Below are 14,533 nucleotides of genomic sequence, written 5' to 3'. Positions count from 1 at the left end.
TTAAGCTATGAGTTGGAACCCCTTTGAAATCTTAAGACCTATCTGTCCATCAAAACACCTACAGAATAGGAAGTTCTAGAACCTAAGCAGCTTTTAAACACCAAAGTCAGGTTTCCTGGAAATACCCAGATTTCTTTTTTTAAAGTGTGTACACAGGAGTTCACGTGTAATAACATGACATTAAGACTACGTACTGTACACAGTCATACACACTCGTGCATGATGACATGCAGTACAGCTCCTACCTGCACCAGATTCCATCCTTCCAAGGACTCTGCAATGATGGATGTTACAGAGGGGCAGACACCGCCGAAGATCATCAGGTGTTTGGGCCCGTAACAAATGGCATCAAAGAAGGCCCTCAGCCCCTTGGCATTGTCACACTGCAAACACAGAGAGAGGCATCGTGAGCTACAGTGAGGCAGAAGGGAGAGAAGATGCAGTCATGGAGAAAAGGGATTTTTGTATTTAGTTATTGTTGTAAAAACAGTAATGGTAACGGGGAAAGGAAGTGATAAGTCAAATGTAAAACAATGTAGCTCACAGGCTGCAGGAGCGTTCCCCTGCTCCAGCCAACGCTGCAGAATGCAGCCATTTTACGTCACTATAGCAACAAGAGGAAAAGATTGTGTGAAAGGAGGAGAGAGAGAAAAATGAGCAGAGAGAGGGAAAAAACTGTGTAGGTTTCAATTGATTGTTATATGAACTGGCTAACCGGTTTTGCTGCGATTCTTTGATTTCCACAGTTTGTAATGATATTCCTATCAGCAGTAAACACTCCAAACCTCAATCTTCTATTATTGCTACTCAATTCAGAGATGGAGTGACTGACTGGCAGGTGGTGTGTGTATATGTCTGTATTTGTTTCCTCTGACACAGTCCATCTTATCTGGAGAGTCATTTGACCTTGTTAGCCATCAACCAGCTACTGAATGAAATTTTCCACTGAACAAACGCGCTCCACAACGCAGATTGAAAAACTGAAAATCGAATGTGAAGGAATGAGATTTCTAACCAACAAATGCTTTGATCTGTGAACAAGGTTATTAAGTTGTGTTGCAGGTGTCATGGTTTCACTTTACGTGATCATTTCTGCCCTTGTATCCATGATTTCTTTCTTCTTTTTCCCTTATTTTTGATAGGAACATGATAATCTGGGACACCTCAAATCATTTGCCAGGTCAAGCTGCAGTGGAGGACACAAACAACTTCCTTGTAAGTCGCACCATCAACTGCTGGACCAACATTCTTGCATTCAGTAGGATTTAATCATGTGCTAGGACCAACTCAGACTCTTTTGTTGCCTTTGTTGTTTTTAAAGTAGACGACAGTTAACTGGTACAGATATGCTTTCCTCTATGCATCCCAGTAGAGAAAAATCCATGCTATAATGGCGGTCAAAAATAGACACAATTGCGACTATGCCTCGAGTGAAATGAGAGGGAGAAGATGTGATTAGACACAGTGGGTATTTCTTATCCTCGCAATACAGCTGAATGAAACAGCAGGCTATTAAAGAAAATATTCATTTCCCTGCATCTGGCCATAACAAGGTGGGCTGGTACTGAAGGATTGTGACTTTTAATTGGTTACCAAGCAACATAAAAAGAAATGTGGGCAACTAAACTTGTCATCATGAGCACAATAGGGCTTGGAGATACAGTAGGCTTAAGCTGATTTATTATGAGAAGTGACAATGTACTGTAGGTGGCAAAGAATAATGTTCTTTAGTCTTTCTGCACCAAATAAAACTGTCTTGCAACAACAGCACAGTCTATGTGTGTACAAGTACATGTACATACATATGCATCAAAGTGCATTGGTTAAGACAAGAGCATGTTAACGTAGCCTGCATGTTGTCACCCACTGGATTATGAACTCATATTCTGAATCCTCAGTTTTAGCATTGAGTCCAGAAGAGAAGATATTTGAGAATATCAACAAATATTTGAGTAACATCTGACTAAAACACACAAGTTCTTTGTTCATGTGTTTGTTTCTTTGCCCGAAAACTCCTCTTGGACCAGGAGGAGCTAATAGTTCTTATCTAATTCAAATATTATGACATAGTCATGTTGCCTAGCTACCACCTAGCACCAGACTAAAATAATAGATCATAAGGTGGTATATATGAGGTATATTTTCCGCATTTACACACCTGTTACACTTTATAAAAGTATCCTATCATTTTAACTTCATAAAAATCAAATCAAATCTATATCTACTATCTAGGTTGAATTATGCATGATATATTAGCAACATGCTAAAATGACCCCCCCCCCCAAACAGATTTTTTGCACAGTCCTTTTGCACAATTAGTTAAACGCTAGTATTTGCCAGATGGCTATATTAAAATCACACCAGAAAGCACCGGCAGTACAAGGTTCATCTAGGTGAGGTGATACCTAGCAGGAGAGCGATCATTTACACTTACAGTTAAACAGCTGTGTCCTGATAAGGGTATAACAGAAAAACCTGCCTCCATATAAAAGTGACACAAAGGGGGATATTAGCTGTAAAACCACAGCTGCTTTTGTGCCATGCTGTCAACATTTTTATTTCTGCTTCGAATTAAGAAGTTTGATATGGAAATCTGTGAGGGTTTGCTCTTTTTTTTTGGAGTGGGCCTCAGTTTGACTTTGGAGAAACTGCAACCTCGGTAAAGCATGGAGAAGGAAAAGTAAGAAAGAAAGAAAGAAAGAAAGAAAGAAAGAAAGAAAGAAAGAAAGAAAGAAAGAAACAAACAAACAAACAAACAAACAAACAAACAAAGAACATTTCTAAATTGCTCCTCTTTCCCAGCTATCATTACAAATATCCAAAGATCTTGCAAACTTGCAAAATTAAGCAGCTGGGACTAAAGAGTGTTTTGGATTATTGCTTGATCAATGGCTTAAACAATTACATGACTTAAGCGATTGATTGAGGCTTGTTTCTCTTTCAGCAAATTACTTCGTCAGCTGATCATTCAGCCTTCCACCTTTCATTCATGTGCTCTTAAATCTGAAGGCCATGCATGCCCGGCAATCTACTGTGCTCTGCTCACAGAGCCTTGACCAGTGTGTTGTCATGCCAACGGCGTGACTATTCACACTTTTGTGCGCTAGATGAGTGAGGTGCCGCGGCGGGGCCGTTGTAGCAACGGCTATATTTAGTCTCTCGTTAGGTAGCACAACGACCCAGACATTAATCAATACTTATTCATCTCCAGCAACACCGTAGAAGTTGGACAGACAAAGCAGGATGAACAGGAGAGAGGCAGCCGAGTATAATAGGGCACAAAGAGTAACGACACACGGAGGCAGTGAAAGTGATGGTGGGTGAAGCAAGCAGTTGAATAGAGGGTGAGAAAGACAGGAGAGAAGAGGTATAAGCCTGATATTATCCATACACTAATAAAACATTCAACCAGTGTTATGAACCTGCCCTCCATTATAAGCTCACAATAGAGTAATTCGTGAGCGTGAGATTCATTCACGGGCTCTCTGTGATGCTTAGAAGTCACACAATGCACATTTGCCTACAGTCCATTAAGTAAGGAAAAAGTAAATTTAAATGTCAAACCTAAAGTAGTTTTTAAGTGATTATATTTAAAATCTTTGAATCTCATAATGGCATTCGTTTCCAATACACAACCATTTTCTCTCTGCACAACTCTGTTCTATAGTGATGACTTTTTCGAGGCTTTCTAATAGGTTACAAATAGGTTTTGGTAGAGACGTGGCACTCAAGGACTCGTGAATAGAAATCTATCAGAGAACACTGTAACAGCAAAGATGGCGGCTATCCAGCCCCTGCCCCCAAAGAGTCAATCATTTTGTTGCATAGACAAACAGCGGTGGTTCACAACTTTGCACATCCACTTGTTAGCATAGTGTATTTATTGTACTTCTCCTGGCTTACTTACACTTAAGAAGCCTGATTAACTGTGCTCATGAATAGCACAACATTTCCCCTTTTTCTGGGGAAAAGTGTTTTTTAAATCAGTTTTCATTCCCCAGACACTGACATTTCACATTTTTTCAGGTAGGGTGTTTAACCCTCTCGAGGCAGGCATTGCCGATTTGCAACAGTTAAAAACTAACAACCTGATTACCCCACATACATATTTTATGAGTTTTTTTTACTCAGAAGTACCACTGCAGGACTTGGTTGTGCATTAGCAACAAAAACTTAATTTGAGCCTGAGAGGGTTAAAATAAATTCCCAAATAACATTTCAAAGATGGCTGCTGAGTGGTGAGACTTGCTTCCAGTAGGACTTGGATGGAGTCTGTATCTTTGATGCTAGTTTTTTCTAAATAAGGTAAAAGCTGTCACAGATATCATTCTCATGTAAAACATACATAAGCTCCAAAACTGCTACGACGGGAAAGTATAGCAGCACTTAACTCAGTAGGAGAGCAGTAAGAAATACGACAGCACTTTATTTCCCTCTCCTCCAGTCTGAAATCTAATTCCTGGCATTTGGAGGCCATTCGGAGCAGATCGATGGGGTTAACGTCCGTAGTAATCTGTTTGACTGCCTTGGGAGACAGCCAAGGAAGGTTTGTGTGTTGTTGTTGTTGGGTGTGGGGTGGGGGTTAATGGCAGAAGAACCTAGAAATGGGAACTCAATGGATGCATATCAGTCTGTCTGATCACAGAATCGTACAACATGCGCCCTTCATACAGCACAAACACTAAAACCTCACAGGAGTTTGAATTCACTTGGTGGATTTAGAAAATATTTTTAAAAATATATAAATAGTCTGAGTTTTTGTGTTTGTTTTTACAAAAATCATCTCCCTCAGATTAATATTTAAGATTTCAGTGCATTGAGATTGCACCACAACCCTTCCATTGACAGTATATTACAGAAAGACCAGTTTATTTCAAATGCTCCTCAACACTACTGTCACTACTGCATCTCCTTCACGATGACCTTTACACAAAGCTACTGATATTCATCCTTGTTGTTCTGTGTACAATGACATTAACCTGCTGCTATTGTGCTACTAATAAACTAAAGTCAATTAGCCTGTGAGGAAATAGCCTCTCTGTGTGTCATGGTGAAATGCATTTTTTACTTGTTCCATGTGATAAATTACATGCATCATTTAATTTTAATCAAAACCTTGGGTAATAGCACGCCTTTAAAGATGAGCATGCATCAATGACTGCTTATGCCATAATCCATCAATAGTTACAGAGCATTAAAGGAAGTATATAACATCCTTTTAAGGCACTTTTCAATATGATTCCAAATGCACTTAATAAACCTTAATAGAAAAGAACTCAGGAATAATTAAAAAAAAAAGATCACTTTTGGGGACTGTTTTTTTAAGGCTCAGCAATTACTCAAATGCCTAAGTGATAATTAATTACTTATAATTAATTTCCACAGGTAAATTAACCTGCCCTCCCTACGAAGAGCCAGCCACATTTCTACAAGCATAATAAGCTAAACGCTTGAAAGTGAAATTTTCCAACTCACTTTCGCTACACGCAGGATGACACTGCAGAGGCCATGAAGGTAATCTATGCTTGTCGTCTGTAGGTGTGCATATGTGTGTTTTTGAGAATAGAACAAGAGCTGATCAGAGCACCAGGCTGGAGCTAACCATGATGAAATGCCTTGTTAACGCTCCAGAGGCAGCTGCACCTGTCCCTCATCTAATGGCAATTTACTGAACCCAAATCAGCAACCTGAGGCCCTGTATAGCACATTCACATACATGCGAGGGCGAGTGATAAAGACAGAGGACAATAGAGAGAAACAGGGAGGGAAGAGCCTGATCTGATGTCAGAAGCAGTCTGCTCTGCTCTGCTCATACTACTGCTCATTTTTTCCTGACAAGGCCAACAGCACAGGTGATCATTGACAGCAAACTCCCACCTCAGAATATATGGCTTTATGAATTAAGTTTATGCACATGTTATTACAATAGCATCATGCATATTTCATCAGCGGTTGCCTGGTGACTGAACGGATTTTTTTTCACTGTTAACAGCTGACTGCAAGTACTTATGGTGACCTGCTGGTTTCCTAGAGGTTGAAAATGCAACACCCTCAACCTCTGGGTGACCAGTTTTTCTGTCTCCAAAGGGTCACATACCAATTTGGACAGGCTGCAATCTATCGCAGACAGATCAGCAAAGGATTGCAAATAACCATATATAACAAGGGACTTGACCCAGCTTCCTGCCAACTGGTTGAATTCTGGTTACAGTACTAGTTATAGTCCTAAAAGCAAAGTTTTGTGTCAAATCTCAGCACGTTTTCACTGTCACATCTGCATCACAATGGCCTTTACACAAAGCTACTGATATTCGTCCTTGCTGATCTCTGTACGATGTCATTAACCTGCGCTATTGTGCTTCTCATAAACTACACTCACTCAATTAGCCTGTGAGGAAACAGTCTCTCTCTGTGTGTCACGGTAAAATGCATTTTTACTTGTTCCATGTGATAAATTGCATGCATCATTTAATTTTAATCAAAACCTTGGGTAATAGCGTCGCAGCCTGTTTACGCCACAATCCGTCAATAGTTACAGAGGGTTAAAGCAAGTATAATTCAGAGCTGGACTCTTAATTAGTTGATGTGAACTTTTGGTTATTGTGAATTTCTGTGTATTTAGACAGCAGCACATTCGTGATTTGCAGTATTATCACAAATCCTAACGTCAATGTAAAATGACCCTATTCAACCTCAAATCAACAGCACACTGAGAGCAGACTGACTCCATGTCAATCCTGTTTTATTGCCATCTTGATGCACCAAAATTGCTTGGAAGATAGCAACTGGCTGTGAGTGTTCAAAGCAAACATTTCAAAGGCAGCATGGTCGCAATTTCACTGCAAGCGGTCGCAAACATTTTGGTTGTGCATTTTGGTCTCCAACCACAGTTTTTCTTAGTGTTACTGTAGCATGCTGTTGAAGTCCTCTTTTAAAGGTACACAGGTACACATCCACCCTGCCTGCCTCATGCAGCATGCTTTCCTGTCCATCCAGCACTGGCACAGCACATGCAAGAAGCTGGACTCTTGTACCAGCTGCCTCCTGCACACACTCCACACTGAATTACTTTCACATCCCCGAGCCAGGAGAGGAAATGTGCGCCAGGATGAATCCAGTGATTGCTAAAACATATGCTTGGCATTATAAAGCCCTATAGAGTTAGCACCCAATAGGTCAGATCTAAAGAAGATTATCTCTTTCACCATGTACAAACCCAACTAATCCTCTAAACTGTCATGGCTGTCAATACCAGCTACCGTCGGAAGAGGAGGAAGAATCACGAGTATGTATGTGTGAATTAGTCTGCAGCAGTCCAATGAAGTCCTACAATTTCAGCATAAAGACAGTGACGGTATAATATCTTCACCACATGCTACTTTGAGTTCATGTGGTGTCATTTAAGGTCAGTGTTTCCTACAGCTTATCTCTCCAGGATACATCTGCACCTAAGATCTTCAAGAAGCTAGAGCGATTTGTTCCCCATCACTGAACTCTTGGGCAATTCAGAGGTCCAGTGGGGTGTAACACATCACCCACCATGCCTCCTTTTCTTTCTCTTTCTTAAATGACCGAGGGAAGATAAGGCTGACAGGTAATTCACAGTCTTAGGGAGCCAACAGACAAAGCTTTCGGTGAGATACTTGGAAAAGTGCTACAAGAAAGTGAAAACAGGGGGAACAAGAGGAGAGAATGAAGATGACTTCAGTATGCTGCAAGCATAGGCAAGACTCCTTGTGGTAACATTTAAACAGCAGGCCCCGGAGTATCCGAACAGAGTACACATTGATTGAGTGAGAGTGGATGAAGTAAACTGAGAGCAGGAAGGAGTGATGGAGTTGGGTTTTTTTTCCCTCAATCTGTTCCCTTAACAATGCATGCCTGCAACACACAGGGAAAAAAACCTGAGGCACCCACTTCTTGTCTGGGGAGAGACTGGCCTTTAAAATCCACTGCTAGAGACTGACTGGACTGCTCAAGCTGATAGCTGTTTGCCCTGCATCTCCTCCTCTCTCTGTGCCGTCTGGCTCTTGTTATTGCAGTCAATCTATCTCTCGCTTTCTGGAGAGCTCAGATGGCCACCAGGATAACCATGATGGCATGTTGGAAGCCTCTTTAGTGGTGACAAGTCTCTTTCGCTCTTTTTCACTTTCCTTCACTCCCACACACAAAATTCTCCCTCTGTGCTCATGCTCATCCTCAAACAAAACCAACTAGATAAATTATCATCCTTACCTAAATTTCATGCAAAATTTTAATCTCTGACAAACAATAACACGCACATCTGCTCACTCACGAATCAGAGAAAAGCTCAAATTGGCCAATGGAACTAAAATCAGAGTGAACACATTGCACCTTTATTAGCAATCTGAGCAGAGCAGAAAGCAGACGCTGTGTTAAGCCTATTACAGGCTGTTGTGCTTTCGACAAGGCCTGACAACAGCTGGAACATGTTGTGCTGCCCAGTGAGAGGGACAGACCAAAGTGAAATCCACCTCAAATGATTAGTCCCTGAGGAGGTGATGGATGCAGATGAGATGAGGGAGGACTGAGGGAAAAAATCAAACTTTTTCTTTTTCATTATGCAGTTTGTTTTCAGGGAAAATGTGCACAGATTTTAGGGCGCTAATAACAACACAGAGCTATTTCAATTTGCTACTTTGTAGTTCAATAAAGGATTTTAAATATAGGTTTTAAATTTCCACATCAGCTTTTTTATGTATAATATTTATAGCGCTGTGCAAAAGTCTTAAGCCACCCCTAGTTTCTCTCATTTTTGTTAGGAAAATGCAAAATAGGTTCAACCATTGCAGACATACATGGAAACACAGTGTGTGAAGCAAAAACAGAAGCTGCAAAAATCTATCAAGCCTTAAGGTCAACATTTGGTATGACCACCTTTATTCTACAGCACAGCCTGAAGTCCCTTGTAGTTTCTTTAAGTAGGCTTCAGTATTCCAGGTGTCTTGAAAGACATCCCAAAGCTCTTCTTTGTTTCGCAGATAGCTGTAGACAAATACATATTAATGATCATTCCAACCAAAAACCTGTTGCCGCTGATTTTCACTCCAGTTCTAGTGTAATATAGCAGATGTCTTTTCTTCTTAGCCACCCTTCCACTGAGACCATTTCTGATGGAGTTTCAGTGAGTCATACATACAAACTGAAGGGCAAGATGCATCTCTCAGATCCTATGTTAGGGCTTCGCTGGATTTCTAGTTCTTATTTTGTTAAGGACATGACTTTCAGATACTGTTCATCTGCCGTAGATAGTTTATTAGGCCTGCCACTTCTTTGTCCTCCACTTGAAATGGGAACAAATGATGTGTTTTTGTGAAATGCGTAAAGATACAATGGGTTTTTAGCAAAATTGTCTATTATATATAGACATATTACTTGTTTCCCTAATAAGCTAGGTGCCTTTTTTATGCTTGAATCCTTTACAGATCAGTTTTAATTGGCTTGACAAACAAAAATCATTCTTTTAAAAATGGTCAGGTAAAAACAACTGAATGTCCATGGAAACACTCTGAAAGACCTTGAGAAATCCTGGAGACCTTTTTTTTTTAATTAAAAAAACATCTGTCTCCATGGAAGCAAAATATAAACAACTTCAGGGTGACTGAAGACTTTTGTACAGTACTTATGCTGAGTGATTGGCCAGTTCATGCACATAAAAATAGATTGTTTTTGTCCTGTTTTGAATTCTACGGCATAAATTTCATTCACTATATATATGTTATCCCTCAAAATCAGGGAAAAGAGTATGATGGAAAATACAGTGGTATTACGCACTTTTGGACTCAAGGTGAGCACTCAAAGCACTTTCAATTAAATAAGTGCTTTTTTTCTATGCTTAAGCACTTTTAACTTAAGGTTCACGCATCCATCACACCAAGAATACTTACCCAAAGATACTTGGGCATGCAGGCTGGTGCCCCAGCTGAAGAATCTGTTAAATAGTAAAGGAGAAGAGTAATATGGACGAAGAGTGTGAGGAAGAAAGAAGGAGGGAGCCCATTATCAAGTCAATTATTTCGTGGCCCCCAAAGGCCCTTCACTTTGTCCCATGGATGAATTCAGTAATGCAGGGGAGGTAGAAGAGAAAGAGGTGGAACAAAGGAGGACAGTTCTAGTTAACAGTACAATATCTGTCCATTCTTATGGCAGAGAGAGGACATCCCAGCAAATTTGGTAGCACTTCTTTTTTAGGGAAGGCGGAAGGGGTTCTCTGCTACAAATTGCACCATGGTCGGTTTTGGATCAGGGCATTTCTCGTATCATCTTTTATTTGTTTTATCACTGACAGCACAACCTAAAATGAACTCCACATGAAAAATTGCTACCCTTCAAGATAGTTGTTAGATAATGTTTGAGTTTTTGTCAACTGAAAAAGCTTGTAAAATGAATGAAAGGGAGCATATAAAATTCCTCATATATGTCTTGTCAATTGGGGATATTAAAGCTTTATGGACAACAACTGTGTGAAAGTATGAAACCAATCTAATCCCAGTGCCTCAGCCTCCCAATCTTTATGAATCTCTCAGAGCGAAAAATTTACAAGTCCTCCTGGATGTTGCTGCCCTTTGCTTTCAAACGTTTCACATTTAAAAGTCCCTGCCTCCACTTTTATAAGCCCCCTCCACCGTATTTACCTCATATAATGCTGTCTGCAAAATGTGCAGACCGTCACTCGTTTTCACTCGTTACAAGGAAAAGGAGGTGAAATACCACTTTGAAAAGATACACGAACAAGGCGGTCTGCATCAATTCAACTGCCCAATAGACTATGACCTCCTGGAGAGTGAAGTTGAAGAGCCAGGTTTCATGGTTTCCATAGTTTAATTGTAGTTAACAAGCCACCAGAAAACTTATAACTTCTACAAATATATGGCAATGTTTAAAGGTTAGTCAGTCCTTCTGTATGACAATGTATTGCTAAATGTCAAATAATTTCTGTGTATTAATTCTGTTTTGTTCAGCTAATTACCCTACTTATCAACTCAACTTATGAACATTAGCATGACAGCCAAGGTTTTGTGGTTAACACTGCTAAACTACACTTTCTAAGAAACTATAGAATACTGTATCTAAAGTACAAGTTACTGTCAATATGATTTTTTTACTGGACATGAAAACACATGGTGCAAATTAAAACACTTCAGACTACTCCAGCAATTTATTAAAGAAGGGTAAATTAGATTGATCAGCCTGGTAAAAATGCAGGGTTGCAGTCAAATAGTCAGTTTTGGTTAGGAAGGTTCCTGACTGGGTGAAGTGACCTGGAAGTACCTGTGTGGCAGCTACGTTAAGAGCTAGTATAATTCTGTTACTGCACAGTGTTACCTCCTTAAACTTGGGATACACTGGATCTTTTATGAAAGGAAAGCCGATAATACTGTACTTCATGCTGAAGCTAAACACCATCCAACCATCATGAAAATCAAAAACTCAACAGGGATCATCATGTGATGAGCTTCTTCTTCTTCTACCATAAATAAATCGATGTGTCTGGTAAGCTTAATGTTGCCCTTTTTTAAAGTTACAGTCTTGGCAATGAAGTGACATGTCTTTCATTCATCTTTCATGGACATTTTCTATCAGGGTTAAGAAAAAGTTAATAGGAAAAAAGACAAAGGAAGTGATTATTTTGACCACAGCCCAGATCTTTCTAACTCATTGCCTCCTAGTTTGAGATAACCTTTGTGACACCACCCGGGTTATTCCGGAAAAAGCTGCTCCAGAGCCAGGCTAAAATCAGTTCAGGAAGAATAGAGTGGGTAAATGGTTAAATGATGCAAGGAAAAACAGGGGAGTTCAAACAGTTCATGCGCTTTTCTTTTCTGCAGCTTCGCCTATCACGATTTTGACACGATGTTTTCATTAATGTCTAACATGTGACCCATAATGGGAATTTACTCGCAATTTAGTTTAGCTTCGTCTCTTCGAAAGGCACTTTTAATTATTACACAAGTCATGTTTAAGACTCTGTGTCCAGATGACATTGCCAGTAGTCCTTCCTATTACTTTACTACTGGTTATTTCACAGCTGTCCGTCGAGCGAGGAAAGATGCAGACATTACTGTTGACATTTAGTCAGGCCTCAAGGGACGGACAATGGCAGATTAGTCATCCTACTCCAAATTACGAGGACCATCTACTGACAACTTTTTAAAGAAGAGTCAACTTTTTATTCCACGGAAGACAGATGGGAGTCTGGCAAGTGTGGGCATAAGTGTAGTGCAGAGCTGGATTCAAAAAACTGTGAGTGGGTGCATGGAGGCGTGCGTGCGTGTGTGTGTGTGTGTGTGTGTGTGTGTGTGTGTGTGTGTGTGTGTGTGTGTGTGTGTGTGTGTGTGTGTGTGTGTGCTTAGTACAATAGAGCAGAACACAGTTCAGGCTGTCCCTCTCTGCAGCCTAAGGATTCTTCTGTCCACGCACATCAATCTTGTTACAGCACAACGCCGCCTCCCAGGAATCCTGGCCTTGTATATTTAAGACCTATCTTTCATTCTTTAAACTTTTCTCCTCCACCAATTCTTCTTTCACTATCTCATTTTCATCATCATTTTTTTTATCCTCTCTTCTCTTTTTCTGTCTTACAGTTTCTCACATCTCTAGTCCTGTGCCACCCGCTGCTCTCTCTGTTTCAACTATCACACGCTACCGCTTGTCGGCCCCTTCCCTCCCTCTCTCCTCTCGTCTCCAGGAGGTTTAAAGTTATTAAGGGTCACGGCTGCAAGCGTTGCATCATTAACGCATCTTGTCTGGATGTCAGCATTGCAGTTTTCTGCTCGGTCCAATTAGTTTTTTAGTTAATCACCTAACCTTATTTTTTCAAAGGGTGTTTTGAAAGAGCGGACTGGTGTAATATGGAAAGCAAATGTGCTTATCAATCATCAGCATTAGTTAAGAATTGATTAAATAGTCGGTGGCAGGAAAGCACAGAGGACTGCAGATTGGTTGTTGAATGTGATGGATGATGACATCTTGGCGAGAGGGAGAAAATAGAGATGTGAAGCGCAGCATGCAGAACGAGTACTAGGGATTTCTAACTAATCTTAATGCCTTTACCGATTTTTTGCTTTACCAGAATGAATGTTGTTACTAACTCAGAAATTGTGATTTTTTTTAAGACCAAGTCATTACTGAGCCACTAGCACATACTAGCACACGTGTACTCCCTGTCACCGACACATGCAGACGCACACTCGTGCACACACAAACACCATGAGCCCTGGGCTTCATCAACCAGTGCATATTTAACCAGACTGGGGGCCATGCCAACAGTGTCCACAAACAATCATCAATCATGAGGAGCTACGCACAAACACTCACACATGCACACGCATACACACAAACCATCCAACCAGGTGGTCGACTATTGTCTCACAATGGCTAATTTCCGGACCAAATAAACACTCCAGTTAAAGACACTGACTGTGAGCGCTTGTCTTTTCTAATGAATCGCTTATTGACTAGCCTCCATTGAGGTGACTGGAAAGCCACTGGAGACCCGACCCTTTCTCTCGCCCTACAGGGTGACAGTGAAGCAGGAATGTGACAGCCCGAGCACTTGGACAATACCGTCTGGTTTGAGAAGCTGACGTACAATACTGTGTTTCCATAGCTACCAAGAAAAAGAGAGAGGGGTGATGGGAAGAGGAGGGAGAGAAGGGCCTAGACTGCAAAGGAAAATTAATTTATGTACAAGGCCATGTCGCAAAGAAAATTGCATTTTTCCCTTAGATGGGGACAGAGGAAGAAGCAGTTGTTAGCCCAGTGTGTGTGTGTGTGTGTGTATGCACCTGTCTACAGCCAGCCAGATGCCATCTCAGTAGATTGTGGGCAGAAGTGTTGCAGGATGTCAGAAGGCTCTTATTACAGAGGCTTTTAAATAAAACAGGCTGAATGGGTTGAACTAAGCTCCAGCCAATGAACCAGGACACATACTTTAATGCAAAGTAAAAGGAGAAATTTAAGCAGCGAAAGCACGCTCTGGTTACTCCGTACTTTATGTATGTGCGACCGTGTGAAAGCCCTTGCTCATTAACACCAGCAGGCAACAAAAAAAAAGTGCACAGGGGCGCACACACTCTGAATACATCACTGTGTCATACACACAAACAGAAAGTGAGAGAAAGATTTTTCTCTTTTTTGTGCCATGACGACTCGTCTGAATTCCATGGCTCTCTAAGTAGGTCATGCAGCGTTTTCAGAGTTCCACTCCTCCCCACGCTGCATCAAAAATGCATAAATCCCTGCACATTCTCCTGCTAGCAGCTTCCCAGGCTGGCTATAGCACATCTTTAGTGATTCTAATCCCATCAAAGGTGGTTCTGCTGGTATGTAAACACAACATGGGATAAAAATGCAATCTCTGGCGGTTACATTCATGATGGCTCCTCATTTTCTGGAGGATGTTTATGAAGTTATAGTGCAGTTATAATCCGTTTAGTGAATACGTGCCGGTGTTGCTCGTGTGAGTGAGCTTGTAAGAAATGCGCAGTTTAGCTCAAGTCCAGCTAAAATA

At 40.8% G+C, this 14,533-nt stretch overlaps 1 protein-coding gene across 1 annotated transcript in view; it reads right to left on the bottom strand.

Annotated features, from left to right (window-relative positions):
- Nucleotides 1–14,533, bottom strand: part of gabbr2 (gamma-aminobutyric acid (GABA) B receptor, 2) — a 186,771-nt gene that overhangs the window by 136,062 nt on the left and 36,176 nt on the right. Inside the window, exon 2 of the mRNA XM_065470984.1 lies at nt 246–383. Within this exon, the coding sequence (XP_065327056.1) occupies nt 246–383 (138 nt within the window). The remainder of the gene's footprint in view (nt 1–245; nt 384–14,533) is intronic.

Source organism: Pelmatolapia mariae, linkage group LG22, assembly GCF_036321145.2.
Source record: "Pelmatolapia mariae isolate MD_Pm_ZW linkage group LG22, Pm_UMD_F_2, whole genome shotgun sequence".
NCBI classification, from domain to species: domain Eukaryota; kingdom Metazoa; phylum Chordata; class Actinopteri; order Cichliformes; family Cichlidae; genus Pelmatolapia; species Pelmatolapia mariae.
This window is presented reverse-complemented; position numbering and strand designations above follow the sequence as displayed.